The sequence below is a fragment of the Chamaea fasciata genome, unplaced genomic scaffold (genome assembly GCF_029207755.1).
Source record: "Chamaea fasciata isolate MVZ Bird 193981 ecotype frontalis unplaced genomic scaffold, bChaFas1.0.hap1 SCAF_5, whole genome shotgun sequence".
Lineage (NCBI taxonomy): Eukaryota > Metazoa > Chordata > Aves > Passeriformes > Sylviidae > Chamaea > Chamaea fasciata.
Window position 1 is genome coordinate 74,260,690 of NW_027094090.1, and position 24,257 is coordinate 74,284,946.

The window sequence follows — 24,257 nt, forward strand, 5'->3', positions numbered from 1 at the left end:
ATCCCAATATGGCTTCATCCCCACAGCACCAGGCACCTATGTTTTTATACTTTTTATTATTTCTTTTATTATTTTTATATATATTTGATCTCAAGGCTCCCCATAGTTTTTGCTCTCAGCCATTGTATGATGAGTGGTCACTCCATTCAGAGCCCTTTTAATTTTATTTCTGAGCTCAAAAAGGTCAGGCCTGTTGGCCTGAATTCTGCAGTGAAAGCAGGGTGAACCAGCAGTTGTAGTGCCCAGGACTGATATGTGGAGATTTCATTCCCCTATGTGGTTTTTTTTTCCTTATTTGTGAGAAAATTATGTAGAAGAGAGATCTGTGATGACTATGACTCTCTGAATCATTGTTTTCCTGTCCTTCAGTGATTTTGTAAATTACATATTGACATCTTCGAAATTATACTTTTCTGAGACATTTATTAGATGCATTTACTTCTTTTTCCTGGTTTTCTGTGTGTTTCCTGAAGGTGAGGAATATCTGAATCTGAGGAAGAGTCTGGCAGAGATGAAGCAGAGAATGTGTAATTTGCTACTGCATGGTAATCCTAAACCAAACAAAAAACGGAAACAAGAAGTTACCAGGACCTACAATAATCACTCCAAATATCCTCTTGGTTTTATCGGGCTTTTCAAAGCCCTTGCTGTTGGTCAAACACAGGACAAATAATCCCAGCTCCTCTGTAACAGTTTTTTTTGGTAGAAAAGTGTTTCTGGCAGAAATGTCAGGAGCTTTTTTAAGTGCCAGGGTGAGGTTCCCACCACTCTCTATGTTATGCCTGTTCAGCTGCACACCCCAGGCACTGGGCTGAAAGGGGGCTTCTTGGATGAAAATCACTCCTTGGGCAGTTTATCCGGCACAAGGATGGGCTTTGCTGTGGACACAGAGGCAGCCAAGGTGACTTCTTGCAAAAGCAGCTCAGCTCAGGCAGCTTTTAAACCTGAGTTTTTGCACTGGCCTGCAGTTTGCTCACCCTCCCTCTCTCTCACGGCCCATCTGCCTGTAAAAGCAATTTAAGCTTTCAGGTGACAGCAAACCTGAAAACAAACTCACTGTGCCTCCAGCACAAAGGTGAAGTGTCCAGGTTTAGCTGGTTTTCCTTGGCTCCTGGAGAGAAACATTAGTAGCAGCTCTACCCTGAATACTTGACCTGCATTCACAGCGTTTGGGAAGAATAGATCAAGAATAAACCTCAAGACTGATTTTCTAAGGAATGTATCCCATAATATTTTATTAAAAAAAAAAAAACAAACCACAGATTACTTTTCATTGAAATTAAGGTTTTTTTCACTGACTGAAAAGATTCTTAAATATATCTCTGCAATTGTTTCCTTGATGAGTGACATCCTTGGAAGGTTATGATGCATTTAAGGCATTTTTCAAAAGCATAAATTTTTAAATTTCAAGTTATTGCTAATTAGAAATGTCAGTTTCTTATTCCATTAACTTCACAGTTCCTGAAAGTGCAGATTTTTTCAGCTCACTCACAGAGGCAAAGTGTTGGAAAAGCAATTAGAAACTTGGTTTTCTTACTAACCCATTGCAAGATGCTTTACAAAGAGTGCAATGCATTCCTGAAGGTGAACAGGTTGAAAACTCCTCATCCTGATGGCAAATAATACACTAGGATTTTTTTACCACAGAGTAAATAATACAAATACAGAGCTGAATGGAATAATGGACCTTGCTAACACAGCAAAGTAAATACCTGCTACACCATGGAAGAGTAATTTCATAGCTATGCTCTAAGATTCCTCAGTTAACCTTCAGAAAATGGACATGATTTGTGAACTCCATCATCATTACCAAAATGAAATTAGGCTATACGTAGATGGTAGTATATCTACATTAGTTTTATGTAATTTATATCATTTTAATATAATTTTGTAATTGCTCAGTCCCACAAAAAACAGCACCTTTCTAAAGATACAGTCATAGGGTGTATTAGGGTGAAGGCACTTCCAGATCTCAAACTGCTGGGATCCTCAATCCAAGAGGATCATCAAGAGTTAAAGCCAGGAGTGTTTTAAAAGCCACACAACCAAAAATCCCAAAAATTCAAGCACATCAAGGCATCTCACTTCCCTTATCACCATGTACAGCCTATGTTGTGTAAAATCACTAACCAGCTTCAGAATCTCTGCTGCTCTGAATATTTTCCTCTACAGGAAAGAAAATGCATCTAAAAGCCTGAAAAGTGAGGTGAAATAATAATCACCTGCACAGATTTATACAAACTCATCTTGGAAATCAGAACTGCTCCAATAGCTCCTGATTTAAAACACCCCTTGACACATCTCAGCCCCTGCAATAATTCATTTTCAGAAAGGTTTTAAGGAGTGTGTGCCACTGATGTGTGTGTCTTAAGGGTTCTGATCCTTCCTCCAGTTGTTTCTGTGGTGATTTTTGGGGTCTCCTGCCCAGCTTGCCAGCATCTAAGATGGTGCTAAAAGGACAAAGTGTATCTCACACTCTTACTGGCTCTGGATGGCTCCCACAGCTCTCCAGTCATAGCACACACCTCCCTGGAACATCACATAGGCTTTCAGGCCAAACACTTCCCCTGGACTGGGGAATCCAGGCATCAGCACTAAGGAAAATGGTAAGGCAGCAGAGACAAGGACTAACTTCACCATCTTTTAAAGAGGAAATGAACATGTAGAGTCACATAAATATAAAAAATACGCAAAAGAAAAGGTCTCTAGTTGCAACAGTTCCCAGATGCTTTCTCTAGCTGAGTGTCGACTGCATTTTTTTCATAAATAAATGTGAAGACCGAGGCTGCTGAGCGCAGAATGTGTTTCTTGTGAATCATTTGTACATGTCCACAGCGGCACAGAGGTGCTGAGCTCCATGGACAATGCACAGCTTTCAGAGACATTCTGATACTCCTGGACAGGGCTTCTGAGGGTGCTTTTTCATGTAAAACAAGAGATAGGCTGTTTCTCTCCTGTGGAGGCAAAGAGAAAGCAAAACACAAGGTATGTCTGAAGATCTAGGTTGCAAGTAACATCCCAGAACTGCTCCTGCTCAGCTTTCTGAGCTTTAAGTCAACTAAGCTGGTCCTCTCCAGTGATCCCAAGATTCCCTGGCAGTGCTACAGTTTATAGGAGAGATTATCTCCCTCCTGTAAGCTCATTTTCTTATGATGCATCAAAATAAAAGCATGGAGAAATCCTGACTGACACATCTCCTGCATCCCCACGACCCCCCAGGCAATATGCAGCCCAAACCAATTTGTCTTCCCTAGCTTTGCTACTCTCATTCCAAAGTCCAGAGCAGCATTAGGAGAAATCAAGGATATGTCTGCATACCAGTAGAGGTTGGAATGTCCATAGGTGCATTTAACATCATCCCACGATACCTAGCGAAGAAAAACACACAAGAGGAGTCAAAACTCTTAAGAGATGGACACATTCTGATACCATCACAGGAGTTCTCATAAGAGCGGTGTAAGTGGCACTTCCAGGAACTAAACACCTTTCAATAAATTGATTTATTGCTTTTACTCTTGGAGGAAAACCAGTTCTGAATGTATACATTAAGCAGATGTAGGGTACATCGAGTGGGATACTCAGCAAGTGGTTGCTTCTGCAAATCACAAAACACAACCTGAGGCCTTGTTTGGTACAGAAGTGAGAGTCAGAGCATCCTGTAGCAGAGGTGGACAAAACTCTGCAGCCTCACTTTCCTTTCCTGGTTCTCTTTAGTCAGCAGCCAGTCAGACTGGATGACACCTGGAGGAGTGTCCAGGAAGGGACAAAAGAAATGTGGCTTGCTCTGCTCACCTGGCAAACCTCAGAATCGTTGAAGCAATACCATTTACACTCTGTGAGGCTCCGAATGTAGGCACAGTAATGTCCACAGCTGGTTGATCCTGAATGAGCAACCACAGCAAAAAGCTCATACTGCCAGGTAGCCTGCAGAGAGACACAAAGAGCAGCCTTCAGTGCAGCAATTCTCATCTGTCATGGACTGGAGAGAAGCAGCAGCCAGGGCAGAAAGGATGGGCATTTTGTAAGGAAAAAAAGGTCAGATTGGCTTTGAGTATCCTGCTTTTTTTTTGCTTTTACTCTCAGAGCTCTGCCTGTCAGCTGTGGGCTGGCAGCCTCCCTGGAGACCAGAGGATTGTGTAAAAGGCAAAAGAGGACAACAAAAGAGCAGCACAAAGGTTCATCACAGCCAACGCTGCAGTGGTGACTTCTGTGGTCACTCTTCCCCTTGATATTTCCCAGAAAGCGAAACCCATCCAGAGGGGGGCAGATCCATCTCAGCTACCTGGCAAAGCTGTTTTGGCCAGCAATGCCAAACTCTGTGGCCAACAATACCAACAAATACTGCATGGGAAATAACAGAAATAGAGTTCCCCTGTCTTGGACAGGTGAGATCTGCAAAGCCTGGCTTTTGTCCTTAAGGCATGGAGCTCGAGTTATGGTGCCTTTGGTGATTTAATCTGAACAGAGAATGTTGCATAGTGACTGAATCAGTTAAAACTATGGGATGTGAGACAACACCAGGCACAGGTAAAGTTTGAAACACAAATTTTAAGAGAGGCACTTTGAACTGAGACAAGTATTGGTGTGATCTCTTAAATTTTTATGAGAATGGAGCAGAGAGAAGAAAATCTGCCCTCTTTTAACAGGAGTATCTCACCTTTTCACTGTCATCTTCTAGGCACTGATTTTCTGTCAAGACTTCCCTGAGGTCAAGTTCTTGTGGGAATGGCAGGGAGTGGCTGAGCTTGTGCGTGCGAGAGGATCGCTCAAAGCAGAAGCGCTTTAGGTGCAAGGTCAGAGTCTGTGGCAGATGGACAAGCTTCATGCTCTGTAAAGCAATAAAAAATGCAATTGAAAACTGGGGAACAAACCCTGGGGAAGCAGGATGGAAACAGCCATTGCCACCCAGTGTGTGTAGAGTGGAGAGGAGCCAGTGCTCCAGTGAGTATTTGCCAATTCCACGAGACAGCAGATGCCAAAGCTTTGTAGCCCACTTGCACACAAGGCACATCCACATAACAGAGCTGGGAGAGCCAAGCTGTTCAGCCTTAGTGCCATCAGCACCCAGCCTTGGGTGTCTCAAGGACTGCTTCACTTCTCATGTGCTTTCCTAGCCCTAGGTTGGCAGCACTAGGAAGATGAGGAGGGGCAAATCAACTTCCTTGTGACAAGGGATCTTCCTAAAAGGAGGAAGGTTGCCTGTGGTTTTCATCTCACTGACACTGCTGTGCTGGCAAATCTGAGTTGTGCCTCTCCTCTTAAACTGATATGGTTGACTCCTTTCCTCACTCTCCCCAGTCCTCAAAAGAGTTCTGGGTATGAGACATGGGGAAATAATTCTCCAATTACCTGCAGGAAAGTTGTTTTCCTCCCACACTGTTGACAGAAACACATGTTTTGTCCAGTCAGCTCCTCCGTATGGAAGAAGTATTGCAGACAGTCCTCCTAAGAAGACAGAGACTTCTTTCAACTGAATTCATTCAAGCTGGATTTTTATTTCTACATTATTTCAGAAGGTCCAAGCAAACAGCAAAGTTACAGAAGGTATGTTTTATTCAAAGGACAAAAGACTGAAAGGACCTAGCAGCCTGAAACAAAAGGTACCTCATTTCTCCTAGCAGCTGCTGTGATTGAAATAATTGGGGAAAAAAAAAAAGAGTACTAATATTCCACAAAGAAGGTGTTGATGTATAAATGTCTTTTATACCTACTTCAAAGCCTTAGAGGTTTTCAAACAGCTCCTTTATGCTGAAACAGTATAAAAGTGGTCAGAGAATCAATAAGGTCCAGTGGTCCACTGACATTTGAAAAATCCACTATGAACAGAGAGGAATCATCTCCTAAGGAAACAGTGCTGCTGCTAAACTTACCAGAGTCTTCAGCCTGTGAGAATCGGCATCCAACACTGGGAGTGGAAGGGTTAACATGGTGCTGTTGGTCTTTATTTCAAAAGAGCACTTCTGACAGGCCAGATGCTCCCGTATGCAGATAGTGTACAAGTCACTCAGCTCTTCAACCTGGAGGGGTAAAAAAAAAAACCAAACAAAAAAGGCCAAAACAAGGTTCATGAAGAAGACAGCTGAGCTGTTTCCCCGTGGGTGGGAAAGCCCATGTGGTCACATATTTCAAGCAAGGTTATTGCTTTAAGGTTGGAACCAAGGTGTGACAATGACTTATGTGCACAGAGTACTTCCCACAATTTAAAGGAGAACAACTCCTTCCTCTCATTCCCTAACAGAGGGGAAAGACACAGCCTATAAGATCAGAGAGTTGAATATCTGCTTTGACGCAGAATTGTTCTGTTTTGCTTGAAACTGCAACAGCACCCTGTCTTCTGTATTAATAAAACAGTCACAGTCAGTCAGGGAAGAGTCACTTTTCCCAGTCCCATGGGAGGAACTGTTATATACATCATATACTATCAGTGACTAATTATAATGAAATGCACGTGGCTGACTTCAAAGAATGGAAAAGCTGTATCAAGATACACCAGTAAGTGCTTACAGAAATTTTGGGAAAAAATAAATTAAATATAAATAAAAACAATGCTGCAAAAAGATCAATCTTTTAGATATTAATCAGCTCTTCCATTAGAATGGAGATTGGCATGCCCTGAAAGCAGGATGAGCAAAACTTAACTGTGATTCAAACTGTCAAAGCTTATGAAACAAAGATTCTCTGTCCCATTTGAAAGATGCAATGAAAGAGAAGATAATCTTAAAAATTTAACTTAGGAAAATTGCCTGTGAATGGGATCCTTCAAGGAGCAGAGGAAACCACATACAATAAGAGGCAAAGGTTCATTTCAGTCACCATCCTTACTAGTTCTGGCTTTTTCATCTGCTTCTTTAACAAGTTCCAGAGAGTCAGAAAGAGCTGAGCAGCATCATGCTGCACAAACACTGCACAAACAGAAAACACAACCTCAGTCAGTATCATGAACAGCACTGAGCACGTATTTCGCACAAATGGCAAAGGAACATTTATTTCAACCCCCTTCGATCTAGTCTCTTGTGCCTTGCTCCTCCCTTCAGACAGAGCTTACACTGGGCACAAGCTGCAATTTCTCTGTGTGACCTGAGCAGGCAGTGGGAAGAGACACGCGTTTTTGTACCACCCAGTGCAAAAGTCGTGTCCTTGTCACCAGATGCAGGGACAAGAGGATACTCAATACCTACCAGTGGAAGGCTCAGGTGGCTCACTGAGTTGAGGGCTGCATTTCACAGCATCAGAGAATGGTTTGGGTTGGAAGGAGCCTTAAACATGGGCAAAGACACCTTCCACTGGACCAGCAAACACCTTCTAATCTGGTCTTGAACACTTGCAGAAACTCAGCATCCACAGCTTCTCTGGGCATCCTGCATCAGTGTCTCACCACACCTACAGTAAAAAACTTCTTCCCCATATTTAATCCAAATCAGCTCTCTGTTTCAAGCCACAACCCCTTGTCCTATCACTTCTATGTCACGTGTCCTACCATGCCCTTGTGAACAGCCCACTTTGAATCCTCCTTAGAAACAATCCAGGGAAGATTCTGTTCACTTTTTCACCTGTATTACTCCACAGACCTGCTTCCCCCATCCCCTCATGCCCCATGAAGGCTAAAATGCTCCTGAGTTCTGAGATTAAAATGACAGGAGGGCCTATCCATATGTCTCACACACCAGCTAGTGTAAACCTCTTGATCCCTATCTCTTTAACTGGGAGAGAGATGGCTGACTGCAAAGCCACTCAGAGTCAGGAGAAAAATGATGTAAACAGGGATAGATACTGAGTTTATCTTGTGTTCCTCTTTCATAAAGGTCAGGGCACCTCCCCTATTCTGTTTGGGCTTTTATATGACAAAAGTTAGGGCATTTGGTTATACCCTGAGTATTTGTGCACATATACTCTTGGTGTTCCATTGTCACTGGTCACTCATGCATTAAAAACCTCTCTCTTTTAGAACTTTGACCAGTTGGGAGATTTAGCCTGCAAATTCTCTCTGCCCTTATAAGAAGGAGCAGGAGGGGGATCTGTGAGAACTCACTCTTTTCCACACTATCCCTTTCTTCTAATAATTATCATGATGCCAGTACAGCAAATCAAACAATGAACTGTCCTCTCTGCCCTGCATAGCCCTTTCCTCTTGGCCAGTATCCACAGTTGAATCTTCCAGCAGTCTGATAGTCTTCCCACCTTTTGGATATCAGCAAATATATCCAGCTGGGTTTGTTTGGGGTTTTTTTTTTTTTCCTCTCTTCACAATTAAGACACAGCATTCCACTCAGCTGGGAGGCAGCTACAAAGTGCACTGTGTCATTGTGTACCTAACTCCTGGCATTTCTGAATTCCTGAAGGAGATGTTGGAGTCTGCACTGCTTGTAAGTGCTGGATAATGCAGACAGAGATGGGCACGAGGCAGGGCTGCTTACATTTCACTCTGTGCTCTGAAAGGCAGCAAGCCAAGTCTGTGGGACCAACAGCTTTGCACTTGCCACACTGCATCTTCTCCAACAGCAGGAGCATTTGGTAAGGGACATTACTCCTCCTCTGCCCAGGAGATGGTGGCACTGTGATCCTGAAAGGGGAAGAAGCAACACCAGTGGTGATTAAGAGGTACAATGGAGAAATATCAGACATCACACCAGAAGGAGCACAGGTCAGTAGCAGAGATAGCAGCTCAAAAGGAACCATAATGGGTAACATTTTCAGCAAAAGAAGGAAAAAGGGAAAGCAGTCACCTGCACTAGCTCATCCCACAGTGCAGGCTGACAGTTCCAAAGTAAAAGGCCAAAATTTTAAGTTAGTTTGTTCCTGAATAAGAGACAAGCTAAGCAGGACCTCAAGTGCTTCCTGGCCTCTAGAAAAAAACATTGGTTATAGCCAATTTCAGACCTTTATTGCCTCCCACCTATTGATGTCCTCACTCTCAACATGCCCTCAAAATTTCATGGGCACCTATATCATAATGCTTGCATTTCAACTATATGCCAACAAAACCTCTTAATTCTCCCTAAATTTACTGTAGACCACAAGATTTTCTTTCTTCAAATAAGCATGGTAGCCCTAGAGTCTACATTATTTAGCTTTGCCCATTTATGACACCTATAATTTCTGCATGTCTGTAATTTGTCTTCTTTCTCCTCTGCTCAGTAGTGAGCATGTAAGAAAGGACTGAATAGGAATGATCCACTTAGATGATTAAATCTGCAGCGAAGTGAGTAAACTGGAAACAAATCAAACCAGTTCTTAGTGTGGTCAGTAGGGAGACAGAAGCCCAAATCCTCCTCAAAACATGCAGGGGCAACAGTAAAGCAAAACAAAGTAATGCTAGGTATTTATGATCTGCAGCAACACTTCTCTGTCGGGCTAGCCAGGGCCCAGAGGCCAGGGATTAGGGTATGTTTATGTTGACATGCTTCAAGTGACAAAATAAATAGTGGATATGGCTACAGGTGACACATCCTTTATTATAACAGCCTGTGAGTAAACCTAGAATAAAATGATATCCTATTAGGGAAAAGAGAGATACATAAAGCCTTAAAGACTCAGTTCAGAACATGAAGCGGAGATGATTAACAAGCCTGAGCACTGCAACTTCTCCCTTTGCAGGGCCTGTCAGTGTCTGACAGACACAACAAGGCAGAGACCTTGCTGAGGGACCAAAAGCATCCCAATAGCACCTTGGGGATCCAAGCCTTTAAAATGTACATCCCACATAAAAAAGAAAAAGGAGTGGAGACAACAGCGCAATAATGGAAATATCTCAGGCAGCTCAAACAGGTGGTACCTTCGGAGTATCCTTGTGAAGCGTATGTTCATGAGGAACACTTGGAGCAGAGAGTTCAGGCAGCAGCTCTGGCCAAGGTTGTACAGTCCAACAGCTTCTGCAGGAGAGAAAAAGGGGAGGTGAGTCCTGTGGATTGGTACAAGAAAAAAAAAGTGAGAATTATCTGGAAGTGGCAAACTCTTCTTGTGCACATTCAGGCATTCAGTGCATAAGCCCAGCATCTTGGTCAGACCTGAAAAAATGTTCAATCTATTCTTCAGTCGCTCAAGCAGATAACAATTGGGTTTGTTCAGCAGCTGAAAGAAAATATCCAAGTAAACCTAGCTAATGATGCTCAGATTTCTCAGTTCCTCTATTTTCAGTCGTCTCATAAGCCACCTAAACATAAAGTAGAACAACTGGAGGCAAAGACTGCCTGTATGAGGAGAATAACCAGGGCCTAGTCCATGGTTTAGCAAATCCAGCAATGTGTTTGGAGAGTGACAGAGCCAGCAACTAGGAGTTTTTGGTTGCAATGGCCAATTTGAGGACTTCAACAGGGAAAAAGCTCTGAGATCTTCATGTATTTCATTCTAAAAAAACTCAAAATTGTTACTTGGCAAGGCAAAATGAGAATCTGTATATTCCTCAGTGAAGAGGTAAGGAATAGGAGAAAATTGAGCCTATGGACAGAGAACAGAACGGCAGGCATGAGAAATAGAAAATATGACAGTGAAGAATAGGCAAAACATTATTACCATTTTTTAAGTCTGCCACACCAAAGACTGATGTCAGCTTCTGGTTTTTGGCCTTCATCTCTTGGGTTTCCTCTTTATTATTTTGTACTTCAATTTCTGCCTCCATGGTCTCACTTAGTGCCACCTCTGGTTTCTTGCTTCTTTCTTGACGTCCACTTCTTTGTCCCATCGACAGTATTGCTCAGGGACAGAAGGACTGCAGAGACATTTTTATTACAAAAAAGGTGAAATCAAAAAATCATTGAGTGGTTTGGGTTGGAAAGGAACCTTAAAGATCATCTAGTTTCATCCACAAGCAGGGATGAGACCCACTACATCAGGTTGCTTAGGGCCCCATCCAGTCTGGCCTGGAACATCAATAAAATCAGTAAGATTACTGCAACAGCATGTGGGATATTTGAATTAACATGGATGTTGAAGTGTGCAGGCTATGGCTAAGGGAACAGAAACAGAGTCTGACAATAATTGCTCATCCTGTCTTCCTCTTGTGGCTAAATAAATAAATGAGCCTTCAGTTCCACAGAAATGGCTCCACCTAGCCAAGGAAATCCACATATCCCTGTTTGGTAAGACTGGGTAAATAAGATTATTTAATTTGCCCAAAAGTGAATGCTGCAAAACTCCTCTGTTTAGAAAAAGCAATCTTTTATCAAAAAAAGTAGCCCAATTATTGAAAAGGTAAGTTTCACCTTCTCTTCTGACCAGAAAAGCACGTTTAGTTTCTGTACTGGGTTCCCTGCGTTGGTTTTAAGTGCCTGAGTCACAGCACTACTGTGGCACCTTGGACTGTAATTTTGAAAGACATTTAAGCACCAACATACCAGTTTCTTTTTCTGTTCCTTCAAGTGATCACAGGCAAAGTAACTGTTTATGCAAGAGACCCATTATAATGCCTTGATTTTAAGGGAGTATTCAACAGACCACTATTCTGACAGTCTCCTGTGACTCAGCTACTAAAGCAAAATAAAAATACACAAAATAATCTGATAAAAGTTTAAATGCACCTACACAAAAATGTAACTTTCTAAAAGCCCACTGCCAACGTGGAGAAAGAATCAGGAAAAAGCAGATATCCACGGGGAAGGGGAGGGGATGTGGAGACCCTCCCCCCCCAAAAAAAGCTCAAAATTATTATTCTACAAATATTAAACAGTGCAAAAAATCAACCTAAGGCCAAGCACTGAAAAAATGAAGAAAAGCTACTAAGAAAGGGAAATAAGCAAAACCCTGGTTCTGCCTTTCATTTTTTAAAAAAATGCACTATTAGTTTTGGGTTAACTATGCCTAATAGTGTCATATATCAAAGTTACTGAAGATTCAGGCAGAGGAGATGGAAATGGATTTTTTCCCCGATTATTACCTTTAAGCTTAAGTATCTTTATTTCCAACTGTACTTTTGATTGCTTACTTTTGAAGATTACTTTTGAACTCTAAGTGTCACACACCAAGATTCACAAAATATTGTTGAATTTGCTGAGAAGTTTTTTTTTGTGGAAAAAATAAACTTGGAAAGACAGATTCAAGAACATTACTTTTTATACGCAAAGCCAGTGATTAGGACAGCTACACAGGAAAATATAAATTTCATCTGATTTCTCCCTTGCCAAAACAGAGCCTGAACACTGACCGCCTGTTCTCCTGGGGATGATTTAATGACGCATGCAGGTTTCTAAAAGCTGAGCTGGAGTAGGAGCCCGTCTCAGACTGTTGGGTTTAGCTGGTGTGGAATCAGCCAGAAGGTAAAAGATGCTCACAGGCAGTGGGGATGTTGAAAAAGACAGAAAGGAGAGGGGCAGGCAGCACAGATGTAGCTAAACAACATCTAGGAATGTACTGGGGGAAAAGCAAACCTGCAAAACACAGGTTTTGTCAGGAAAGGGAGGACTAATAGTGGGATTAAGGAACAAGCAAAAGGCTGAATGGCTTTGGGTGACTTGAGGAAAAGGTAGATCTTAGGGATATTAGGGCAGGAGGGTGCAGGGGGATACAGGAAGATTTGTATCTCTGGTTCCATTAAATTCTATCCCAGCCACCACTATCAGGAATCCTGTTGTGGGAGCAGAAACACAAATAGAACTTCACAACCCTTGGAACCAGCTCATTTTGACTATTAGAAATACAGCTTTCCTAAGACTTAACGCTTGACTTCCTTTTCCCTGCACAAGGATAGAAAACAACTGGTGAGTGAGCCAAGGAACTGAGCAGCAGGCTCTCGTCCTGCCCCCCATTTCTCCTCTCTCTCTCTGGAGGAGCAGAGTTGCTTCTCGGTTTCCTTTGCATGTCAGGGGTAGGACTCGGCTGGCACCAGCACTGGGCAGAGAGCAGGGAGCAGTGATACCCTCCTTGTACCCTCCATTCCATAATCATCTACCCTCACACTCCTCTCCCTCAGCCAGCCCAGCAGCCTCCCTTTAACCCTGGCCTGCTCCACTGTCCATCTGCCCACCCAAGACACCGGCTTCTCATGACAAACCCCACATTGTCCCTTCACTCCCCGTCCCCGAGGAGGGCTCCCACATCTGGCACTTGTTGTGGTCCCTTCCCTGTCAGCTCCTTTTCCTTCATGGGAATCTTGGAGTGCAGATGATGCTAGGGCAGGTGGGGACCCCAGGTTGAATGGGGCTCTGAGCAATCTTTTCTAGTGGAAGAGATCTGATCTATTCTAGTGCTAAGGGATCCCTGCCCTCAGCACGGGGTGTGGAACTAGATGATCTTCAAGCTCCCTTCCAACCCAAACTATTCTGTGTTTCTGTGATCCCCCTGAGGTGCTCCTCGAAGGGGTCCAGCAGAGACTCAGTGTGACGACCCACCCTTGAGGGGAAAGAAGCACCTAAGAACGCATCACCTCCACACTTCTCTGGGATGCGACTGAAAGGAGACCTCCCCATTAGCTGCTGAACTACTCTCTGTTAATATTTCCTTATTTCCTTCCCTCCAGACACCCTGCGCCTCCGGCATCCAATCGTACAAACCAGCATAAAAACGGCTTCTTACCAATTCCCGCAGGACCAGCAGCGCTCCGAGCCGGACGGACCACAGGCTCACAGCGCGCTGCCGAGAGGCGGCAGCGTGGGATGGCACCGCGCGTCTACCCTCACTGCAGCAGCTCCGAGGAGCCGCTCATCCTGGGGAGAGGGAGGAGGGCAGCGAGATTCGGGTGGGCAGCGAGATTAGCTCAGCTGCGGGCAGCAGGAGAACAGCGGGCGGAGCGGGGCGGCCCCGCCGCGTCAGGCAGCGGCTGCAGCAGCAGCGCCCGCCCCGCCGAGCAGTTTTCATTTCCCGCTCGGCCGGGAGCAGGCATAGAATGTGAAACTCGGAGCCGCCCTGCGCCGCCTCCCGGCACGGAGGGGGCTGGGAGAAATTGACCGGGGATTTTCACTGCCGGTTCTTTGTGCTTTAATACATATCACTTCGCATGTGGAAGCATTATGAGGCTAAGCTGTCCGCACACAGCTCATCTGACAGCAGGCACTCCCAGCCCTATGTCAGGTACCTCTGTGCATCCCCCACCCGGCTTCGCTGAGCCATGGGAAGGAGAAAGCGCACGGGAGGCTTTCGGAGGGGTTATCTGGAGCCCCTTAGAGCTGGTCTTGTGGAGAGGTCCCAGCTACAAACACTCTGGGGCAGGTAATGGGGATCCTGTTCACACTGCCTGCTCACACTGCCTCTGTCGGAGGCAGCACAATTCTTCAGTTTTTAGCTCTCCGAGGTTTTCAGTCGAGGCAGTAGGGACAGTGAGAACTGCCCTGAATCGTCACGGGGGAATGTGGACTTCGGAGCAGAAGGGCACAAATGACTCAGCGTCTTGGCTGTGGCAGAGGCACTCAGCAATTGTTTAAATTTAGTGATGAACCCTTCCTATTACTGGTTTGTGTGGCAACTGCCCGATAGAAAGGAGGAAGGGAGAGAGAAGAACCATTAAGCCATAAATTGCCTAGAGAGAATGAAACCACCTGAGCAAAGTGCAAAAGGGCGCTGGAGGTTAAACAGGAGCTAAATCTGCCAGGTGGAAGTTAGTGAAGCAGCGTGCAGCTGAAACAGCTTTTGGTAATGACCACTGGGAAAGCCTGGGCGCTCAGTTAGGAGAAGTATGTCTTAAGAATATTTTAAGCTTTGTCTGCAGAACTCTGTCACTTCTAAAGCAGGTAGCAGGCAGAAGTCTGAGCCCAGAAAATGGGTTCAGATGAAGGGACGGCTCAAGCTGAAAGGTGCAGTGTTTTAGTCTCCAAACACACTGCCTGCTGAGCATCACGGTGCAGTGTCCCTTGGACAAAAGCTGCTAGCTCCTGATAATTGTCACTGCACTTCTAATGTCCAGATAGCTCCGAAAGTGCATTGACTGCTTCAAGAGCAGGGCTCCTGATTGCTTAGTGTCCTTGCAAATAAAATAAATCCTAGTGCTGATGGTCAGGCTAAAAAGCCTTCGGGAAGTTAAGAAATGCACACCTAGTGTTATGGTCCATCTTCCAAGATGAATCTCCTCGTCTGAGGTGTGACTATCCCAGCACTTTGGAGAGGAATTTTCACTGCTGAGTCATTGTGTAAGGGAGGCATGACAAGGACTTATCCTATCTGCAAGATTTGCCTCTTACCAGCCTCTTCCTTTATCTGAAAAGCCAGGCTGAAGCCTCAGGTGTGCACACCCTTCTGTACCTAAGAGGTACCTCCGAGCATCAGTGGAGAAACACCCAGTGATTGTTAAAGCCATTGAGCACCAACAGTCCGGTCTTTTATGGCACCTGGGTAGTTCCAGCGATGTTTGAGTGTTTGAATGTTTGAGAAGAGTGCAGTGCTGGAGCAATTAGTTTTTCTTGGTTTAGGAACATGGTTTTCTTAGTTTAGGAACACAGTTTCTGCTGTACACCTCTGTACAAAAGCCTGGGATCAAACTCCATTGGTTTATCACCATTATGTATTTTGGAAAAGCTCCAGTATGGGTTGCCCCCATTCTGTATTCCACTAAAATACAATATGGGTTTTCCTCCATTCCGAATTCCAGAAAAATCCAGTCTGGGTTTTTCCCCATTCCATACCCTGGGCGATATCCAGTCTGGGTTTTCCCTCTAACTCCATTCCGGACTCCGGTGGAAATCCAGTCCATGTTTTTTCCTCCAACTGACTCCATTCCTAACTCCGGCCTATATCAGGTTCAGGTTTTTGCTCCAACTGATTCCGTTCCATACTCCCGGAGAAATCTGCTGCAGGTTTTCTGGCATGCCACATCCCAGCCCCATCAGGGTATCTTCATAGACTTGCTCCTGCAATCCAGATCAATTCTCATTTTCTTCATCTTTCAGCTTTAATGTGAAAAGCAGCAAGGTTTTCTCGGCTTGTTGTGTGAAACTCCAAGTGGAATTTAGTGAAATTCCTGCATAAATCAGTGTCCTGGGCACCCCTTGGGTGGTCAGTGAGGATGAGGAATGGCGGGGCAGCCCCAGGTGCGGTCAGTGAGAGTGAGGAGGGACAGGGCAGCCCCAGGTGTGGTGGCAGCTATTTTCAGAAGCTGTCAAGGGTTCCATTTCCAGAGGACTGTGTATAAGTAACATGAATTACTCTGCTGTCTGTGCCCCTGCACACTCTTCTGCATTTCACGTTCTATGTCATCAGTGTAAATATCCCTTCTGCACTGTCCTTAATAATGGCATCACCCTTTGTAGCTCAGGACCCTCTTGTTTCGCAGCCTAGCATGAGCAGTGCTGGTACTGGCTCACCTCAGAGTGGTTTTTGCTTGCTCAAGTATTCTGATGAGCTCTATGGTCAGGAGGAAAGTGACAGCATTAGCAGACAGCAGTGATGTTGTTCCATAGATGCTGGATGTATTTTGAAACAGTTCTGCAAAGTGTAATTCCTCTTTCACTTGAAACATTGGGAATTAGATGATTCTGTTACTTGTATTTCTCTACAATTCCAGGTTGCCCAGTATTTTCAGCAGTGGTTTCAAGTGAAAGGGCAACATTGGTTTAGGCTGACGTATCTGAAATAGCCTGTGGAGTTAAGGGAGGGATTAATTAAAAAAAAAAAATGGCCCAAAGTAATTTATCTCATGAACATAGCCCAGAAAATATTTCATCAAAATAAGTACAGTAATAGTGTTAGTTTTCCATTTAAATCTGGAATTGTATCTGCAGTCTAAGATAGTGAATGGGGAAGGAGGTATTTCCTAGCTTACTAATGAGCTAATTGACTTGTGACAAGTCTGTGTGCAAACCTTCCCAAGGTGATGGTGCTGCAGGGATCTCTTGATGAGAATGGTGTTACTATTCTCACTTCAGCAAGCTGCATTTCTCATTACTTTATTCTTAGGGTTTCTCACTTTCCAAAATAAAATAGTAATTAGCTTTTTAATTACTGGTACACCAGTGGAGCCAATGTTGTTTGCTGTGGGTGTTTGAGAAACAGCCAATTAACTGTTTCAGTAATTGTTTCAGTTTTTTTGATTTATATAATCTCTTTTCTTCCTTTTTTATTTTTTTTCCCCAGTATCCACCTAATGTCATCATTTCAGTCCAATGCCACTAAATGAGTGGCATTGTTAATGGAAATGATATTGTTCACACATGCTGGCAGATAAAAAAGGCTGACTGGCAGGAGAACAATTAGAAAGGTTCTCTTATTTAATTCCTCTGCCCTGAGCTATTTGTGGAATGAGCACAGTTGCAGTTCTGTGAATGTATCATAAAAAAATGTAGGCAGAATGATGAATGGCCTCTTGTGATTGCTTGCTTTCACCTTGCATTTTTTTTCTCAATCATTTCCTTTGTATGAAATAGGGCATTTAAAAAAAACCTAAATGTGCGTATTACTAATACAGCTTAATGTTGGTCTGTCAGAAATACTACCACCAGCTGTAATTTTAAATATCACCTGTTAGCATGTATTAAAATTATTTTCTTTATTACTCTAAAATTTCTTTCCCCTTTCTTTTATTAGCATATAACTGTTTTCAGATATCATGAGAATTTTATAAATTGAAAATTTTATAAAGTAGCAATTTCAAGTTAATTATAAGGGATGGAGAGAAGTGCAGGGATAGACAAGGATGCTTCTAATTGCTAATTTCTTCCCTGTGTGCCTTTTTTCTGCCATGCTTGACTGGAAGATTTACACAGAGGTGGTAAGGGTGGAGGATTGTTGAAGAATGGTTAGCAGAGCAAGGCCACGGATCATTAGAGGCCTTATGGCCCGATACCAAGTGCTAGCAGCCTATGTGCTGCTGAGACAAGCTGTCCTTGGGACAGCAGTAAGCACGGTTACAGGCCAAAGATGAAAGAACTTGTGAACGTAGCAGTAAGCACCTATACAAAGTTTTCAGCATGCCAAGAGGAGGAACTTTCTCACGCTTGATTTAGCCAATCAAGTATAGATGAGTAGTGTATGCTAACTAATTATAATTTGCCAAGTATGCTGAACGCTTTGGGCAAAAGTATAATAACGGATGTTATGAGCAATAAAGTTGAACAATGCTTTACCAATCATATTGTTTGATTGCATTCTTCCCTCGCCGAAATCCTCCGCAGTTGGTTACCCCGATGTGATAGCGACTGAGACTGCTCTCGTGATACTCACCCGGAGGTAAGCGAGCGGCGAAGCTCCGAGAAGCAGCACTCGGAAAGCAGAAGGGCTCCCATACGCTGGCGTGCACCCCGCTCCGTGCCTAAGCTGACCTTACAGAAGGAAGCTTGCTAAACCGACGGAGTGCCACCTCGCACAAGCTGCATGTGCACGCACTGGTAAAAAGTACAGCTTTTCCTGACTGCTCCCCTTGAAATAGTTTGTTAAAGGTAAGCAATGGAGAAACAGGTGGCCTATGATTTGTTTAAATGCTTTTTACAAAAGCGGGGAGTGCAGGAGGTAAATTTGTAAAAAGAACTTCCTGGCCTCCTAGAGTATGCTGAGAAAAAGGGTCTTTTCCGGGACCCTGAAAGCATGTATCAGTTCGAGGAATGGCAGAAGGTGGAGGATTGCCTGTAGCAAGCTGTAATAGATGATGATAAGGCGGCAATAAAGTTAGCTCGACCGTGGCGCACTGTGGTTAATTGCCTGGAAAAATTTAAAGCAGAAAAACACGTTGCCGTGGCAGCAGCCTTGCACTTGGAAGGGAGATCAGCTCCTGCAAAGGAGGGAATGATTGCGTTTGGTGGGAAAAACTTGCCACAGCCGATCACTGTGAATCAGCTCACAATGCCACCTAGGACCCCAGATGAACCCTTGCCGTCCGCCCCGCCGCATCCGAGCGATTCGGAGGGAAGACTGTCACCCTCTGAAGAAGCTATCTTAGAAGATGAGGCAGCCCGTTATCATGAGAATGAAAACAGCGCTCGACAGGGTCGGGGCAAAATTAGAGGCAGAGTTGATTGGCAAAGCATTATGAGAAAAGCTTTGGAGAGCAAAGATTCAAGTGCTGTAGCAACATTACAAGAAATACAGGAAGATAAACAAGCGTTTCTGGTGGTATACATGCCTAACGCTGCAGGAAGGATAGATGTAACAGTATCCCCTTTAGACTGGAAGCTATTAATGCAATTGCGGAACACAATCAATGAATCTGGACTGCACGGTAAACCTACCAAACAAGTGCTAAATTATATTTGAAGAGCTGGACTGTTGCTCCAAGAAGACATGAAAAATCTTTTTAAAAGGATTATGTCTCAATCACAAATAATGCTTTGACAGGCTCATTGGCAGGCATTGTGTCAAGAAGCAATTGATGTGCAGAGGGGGCCAGGTGATCCTTTGCGGGGGGCCACACTAGAGCATTATATAGAAACAGGAAATTTTTCAACACCACAGGCTCAGGCAATGTTAAGTCCTGATCTCAAGAGAGACTATGCAGCTAGCAAGGCTGGCATATAGAAAGGTTAGAACTGATAGTGCTGCACCGTCTTATATGAATGTGAAGCAGAAAAACCAAGAGTCATTTTCTGCATTTTTCGATCGTGTCTCAGCCGCAATTGAAAGAGCTGGCGTTCCTTTATACATGCAAGGAGCACTTTTGCGAGAGTGTGTCATGCAAAATTGTAATCCCCGAACAAAAGGAATTCTTGTTACTCTCCCGAGCGATGGGGGTGTAGTGCAATATTTAAATCATATGAGTAAGATCCCTCAGAGAACGCAGGCTATGCTAGTTGAGGCTGTTAAAGACTTAACAGAAACTATCAAGGGGGGGCAGTCACAAGCTCAGGCTTTTGCTGCTGCCGCGCTGCAACCATTACGTGCAGAAAAAAAACAAGAATCCATTAAGCCTAAGGCGCAATTAAAATGCTTCCGATGTCGCAAGTCTAGACATATGAAGAAGGAGTGCCGAGCAGGACAAGTCTGGTGCCAGAATTGTCAAGTGGACAACCACTCAACAGACGCCTGCCGAAAGAAGTCGGGAAACAAACAGCAGAGTGCGAGGAGCCACGGCGCAACGACACCAACAGCAGCTCAAGTCTACCCAGCCTCCCCCTCCTCCCTGCCAGCAGCCTACGCCCCGCCACAAGAGGAAGCATCAGCCTGGACTTGGCAGCCGCAGTAGATGTTGTGCTAAAAGACAATAAACCTATTAAAATCCCTACTGGAATTAAAAGACCTGTTAAAGTTAATGGACGGTCATTTGAAGCTTTGTTACTGAGACGGTCATCTGCAGCCCTGAAAGGACTAATGATAATACCTGGAGTAATCAATGCTGATTACACTAGAAAAATCATGATAATGGCATTCACACATTTTACTCCACTAAGTATTCCAGCAGAAAGTCGAATAGCCCAACTAGTTCCAGTGCCTCAGTTGGTGCAAGAAGCTAAGAGACCACTGCAGGGAACAAAAAGATTTAGTTCCACCAGAAAACTGGTTCTGCTCACCCTCTCTATAGATCAGCGTCCGCTTGTAATAGCTTTTCTTCAACAAGAACAACATCGCGTTCGCCTTTGAGTGCTTCTAGACACAGGTGCAGATGTAACTATTGTTTCCAGATGCTGTTGGCCATTACAATGGCCTCTCCAGAATTAGGAAAATTCAGTTGAAGGAGTGGGAGGCGTGAAATCAGTACAAAGAAGCTTGGGTTTAACAGATTGGCTACGGTCTTTTGGGCTACGGCCTTGGATAACTTCCCTACTGCAACATGTAATCAATATTGTGATTGTTATTTTACTGCTTGTACTTTTTGTACCTTGCTTTTTTCGCTGCTTGCAACAGATGATGTATCGTGTAGCAGAAACAGTAACTACTCAACACGCTGCGTTTGTTGTACAAAATAAAAATGGGGGAATTGTTGAAGAATGGTTAGCAGAGCAAAGCCACGGATCATTAGAGGCCTTATGGCCCGATACCAAGTGCTAGCAGCCTACGTGCTGCTGAGACAAGCTGTCCTTGGGACAGCAGTAAGCACGGTTACAGGCCAAAGATAAAAGAACGTGTGAGCGTAGCAGTAAACACGTATACAAAGTTTTCGGCATGCCAAGAGGAGGAACCTTCTCATTCTTGATATAGCCAATCAAGTATAGATGAGTAGTGTATGCTAACCAATTATAATTTGACAAGTATGCTGAACGCCTTGGGCAAAAGTATAATAACGGATGTTATGAGCAATAAAGTTGAACAATGCTTTACCAATCATATTGATTGATTGCATTCTTCCCTCGCCGAAATTCACCACAGTGGATCAACACTGGTGCACTCCAGTTTTGTTTCACATGTCAGGAGCCTTCCAAGGAGCACTTAGGGCCTTTGAGGACACAATTTCACTGTAGCAAGAGACAGGGAAAACTTAGCTAGTAATGTTTCTCCTGCAGTGACCAGGCTAAAAGAAAGAGCCAAGTGTGGGGACCAGTGCTTGGCAGGAATTATTTCTCCTGGATAAGGTGACGTTTGGAAGCCTGGCCCCCTGCAAACTCCTCTTCTGCCCGTCACAGAAAGATGGAACCTGAGTTGCTTTTCATTAAATATTTCCCTTAAAGACCAGTCTCCAGTGATTTGTTACCTGGTTAGTAATTTCTTCTGGCAGTTAACGTGATCAACGTCCAGGAAGTGATCATTGAAGGTGCAGTTGTGCTGAGGGCCACATCCTCAGCATCCCTCTTCTTACTGGGGGAAAACAAAACAAAACAAAACAAAACAAAAAACAACAACAACAACAACAACAACAACAACAACAACAACAAAACCATGCAAACCCAGGAATGAAGATTCTGACCAAGGTGCTCTGAATGAGTGTGAAAGACCAAGTCAGTAATGTGGGTAGAGCTGTTTCAGAGTCTGCAAAAAGACAGAGGGCAGATGAGCTCCCAGCAGTGACTTAATGCAATCAAGGCTACTCCTGCTGCATTTACAGCTAGCTGGTGACTAATCTGGAATCTTGCTAACTCTGGATATTTCTTAATCATTTTCCTTCCTGTATTTGGGTCAATATGGGGAGGGACTCTGTGGAGTATGTGTAGAAGTAGAGATGGCAAATCTCCAGGGCTGAAGAGAAGAGCTGTAGTGCCTTTGGAAACAATGTGGGTAATTACATCCACCCATATGGCCTCAAAATAATTCAAGTCCTTGATCAGTCCCTCTTCCCAACACCATCTCTTACTTTTACTGGTGCATGCTGGTGTCTCAGGCATGAGACAAGAACAAATTTAATTATTTAGTGATGTAATATTTTTTTTCCATTCCCCTGCAAACATAGGACCAAACTGAGAGCTGGTATAAAATGTTTGAGATACTGCACACAAAGGAATTACTGCCATCTTTGTCACTTCTGAATATTGTCCAGGGACCAGCTTCATGAAACAAATTAAACACTTTGTGTGTGTTAGCAGTAGTCTAGAAAAAAAAAAAAAAATCTGTGGTTTAGTCCAGACTGCCCATCAGGAGGTGACATTTATGAAACAATCTTCCAGTAGGTGTGTTATGTTTTATTAGAGGCCAGTTCAAATAAAGCTTCTGTAATTTATAATGGCCTATTCCACAACACTTGCTAAGTTGAAAAGAGCCAACTAATAAAGACATGTTAACTTACAGGATCACTTAGGGAGTTAACAACCCTTCTTTTGAGCATATGGGTCTGGCTTTAATAAACTTCAGATCTGCTTTTTGTTCTTTTAAACAAGAAGGATCTGATATTGAGAAGGGCTGAGCACTCAGAATTTCAGCTGCAATTGATGGCATGTGTTCAGCACCTTGGAAAACCAACTCCTAAATCAATGTCAGTTAAATCTGAATTTAAATGGGTTGAGTTGAAGAGACTGAAAAAAACCTCTGGGGATTCTTAACTGGGCATATGGAAAGCCTTAAGTCCAATTATTGGTGATAGCCACTTTGGTGTCACCTCCATGAGGCTGGTGGAAAAATAGGTACAAGTGATGTGAGTTTCTGCTTCTCACTAACCCCAACCTCTCAACTGGAAATTTTTAAAACATACTTAAACAAAAATCCAACTTTCTGCTGAAATAAAAAGGAAGGGACATAATTTGACAATTTGTAATAGGAGTTCCCAAGGGCAAGCCACTTAATACCAAGTATAAATGGCAGTGATGGAATTTCTACCTAACGTGTGTCTGCTTAATGGAAAAAAAAGTCTAATGGTTGGCACTGTAGCATGTTCTTGCACAGGAAACATTTAAAACTAAGGGATGGATGGGCAAGAGACCCAAGAGTGCTTTCTCTCAGAACTTCTCCTTTGCAGATGGGGTTGAGATGTGTTTGTGAACCGGGAGTTTATTTTGTTTGTTTTGTGTCTACGTCGAGCAGGCAAATCCTACAGAATTTTCCATTTCTTGCTTAGATAATGCATGATCTGCCTCCTGTCTCTGGCACCTCTGGGGCATTGGCAAACCTGACATTGGTGCTACCAAACCCTGCTGTCCTAAACCCATCTGTCCATCTGTCCATCATCTGTCCTAAAATAATGGAAGGAGTGAGAAAGAATTCTCCTTGCTCTTGTGTTTTTACCAGCATAGTCTGGGTTAAAAGAAGCCACGGCAAGCAGAGCCATGCTCACTCTGATAAAAGTGTGATTTCCACTGATGTGGAAGAGTGATTTAAGAGACCCAGCCTCCAGACCTCACTCATGGTTGCAGGGCTGGTTAGAGCCCATGATGTCAGCACAGAACTACCAGCTCTTTCAGCCTGGAGACATTGTGTTCCTAGCTGTTATGTCATGGCAACCCTGGACTTTTCCTGGCCACCTTCTGTAGTGAAAAACCTTTTGAAAGGTGGGGGAACACTTGAAGAAATAAATGTCCTGTGTGCCTCTGGACTCTGACCTAGCAGGAGGCGTGTAACCATGAGCTTGTGGTCCTCTGTAGTCTCAGGGCTCATTCTGTTCAGTTCCTTCTCTTTAATAAAACTACTAACAAAAACAAAAACAAAAACAAAAGCAAAAACAAAAACAAAAACAAAAACAACTGTTGTGTTTCAATTTCCAACCCAAAGTTAAAAATAATGTTGCAAAATTGACTTGGCCTCCTTAGTCTAGATCTGATTTTCCTGTGTCAGAGGCAATAAATGGCAAAACCCCCCCTAAGCATATGGTGATGTTTCAGCAACAAACAACGAGGTCAGAATATTAACCAGACAGAAAATACTGGTCTTGTCTCACTTTTAAGGTCCTCTCATCTTATAATTTGTGGGAGTTTTTTGCTAGTGGCTTTAATGAGAAATATCAGATCCTTATTTAATGGGGATTTCTGAATTTGTGAAATACATCCTTGGAGTGTTCCTGTGGTCAGTGAGGATTCTTCCAACACTTCTTTGTGTCATAGAGGAGGAGGAAGGAAGTT

The 24,257-nt window shown here is 43.6% G+C and overlaps 1 protein-coding gene across 3 annotated transcripts; it reads right to left on the reverse strand.

Moving 5' to 3' along the window:
- Positions 1–1,206: 1,206 nt before the first annotated feature.
- Positions 1,207–23,542, reverse strand: USP18 (ubiquitin specific peptidase 18). 3 transcript variants are annotated; one of them, XM_066184484.1, is made up of 13 exons: positions 21,470–23,542; positions 21,100–21,233; positions 14,956–16,493; positions 10,510–10,705; positions 9,773–9,869; positions 8,415–8,560; positions 6,823–6,902; positions 5,871–6,017; positions 5,350–5,445; positions 4,658–4,828; positions 3,793–3,924; positions 3,319–3,368; positions 1,207–2,954 (listed from the first exon to the last, which is right to left on the reverse strand). In XM_066184484.1, the coding sequence occupies exons 4-13, from the start codon at positions 10,676–10,678 to the stop codon at positions 2,876–2,878; spliced, it is 1,167 nt and encodes a 388-aa protein (XP_066040581.1). In that variant the 5' UTR covers positions 10,679–10,705; positions 14,956–16,493; positions 21,100–21,233; positions 21,470–23,542; the 3' UTR covers positions 1,207–2,875. The 3 variants fall into 3 exon arrangements, with proteins under 3 accessions (XP_066040581.1, XP_066040580.1, XP_066040582.1); XM_066184483.1 differs by having other exon boundaries at positions 13,504–16,493; XM_066184485.1 differs by lacking the exon at positions 21,100–21,233 and having other exon boundaries at positions 13,504–16,493.
- Between the last annotated feature and the right edge of the window lie 715 nt (positions 23,543–24,257).

Excerpts from the sequence above, each read along its gene's own strand:
- USP18 (XM_066184485.1), bottom strand. The coding sequence starts at position 10,678 with ATGGGACAAAGAAGTGGACGTCAAGAAAGAAGCAAGAAACCAGAGGTG. Across the intron at positions 6,903-8,414 it reads TTCAGAGCACAGAGTGAAAT|TGTTTGTGCAGCATGATGCT; the intron begins GTAAGCAGCCCT and ends CTGTTTGTGCAG. Across the intron at positions 2,955-3,318 it reads GGACATTCCAACCTCTACTG|GAGAGAAACAGCCTATCTCT; the intron begins GTATGCAGACAT and ends TTGCCTCCACAG.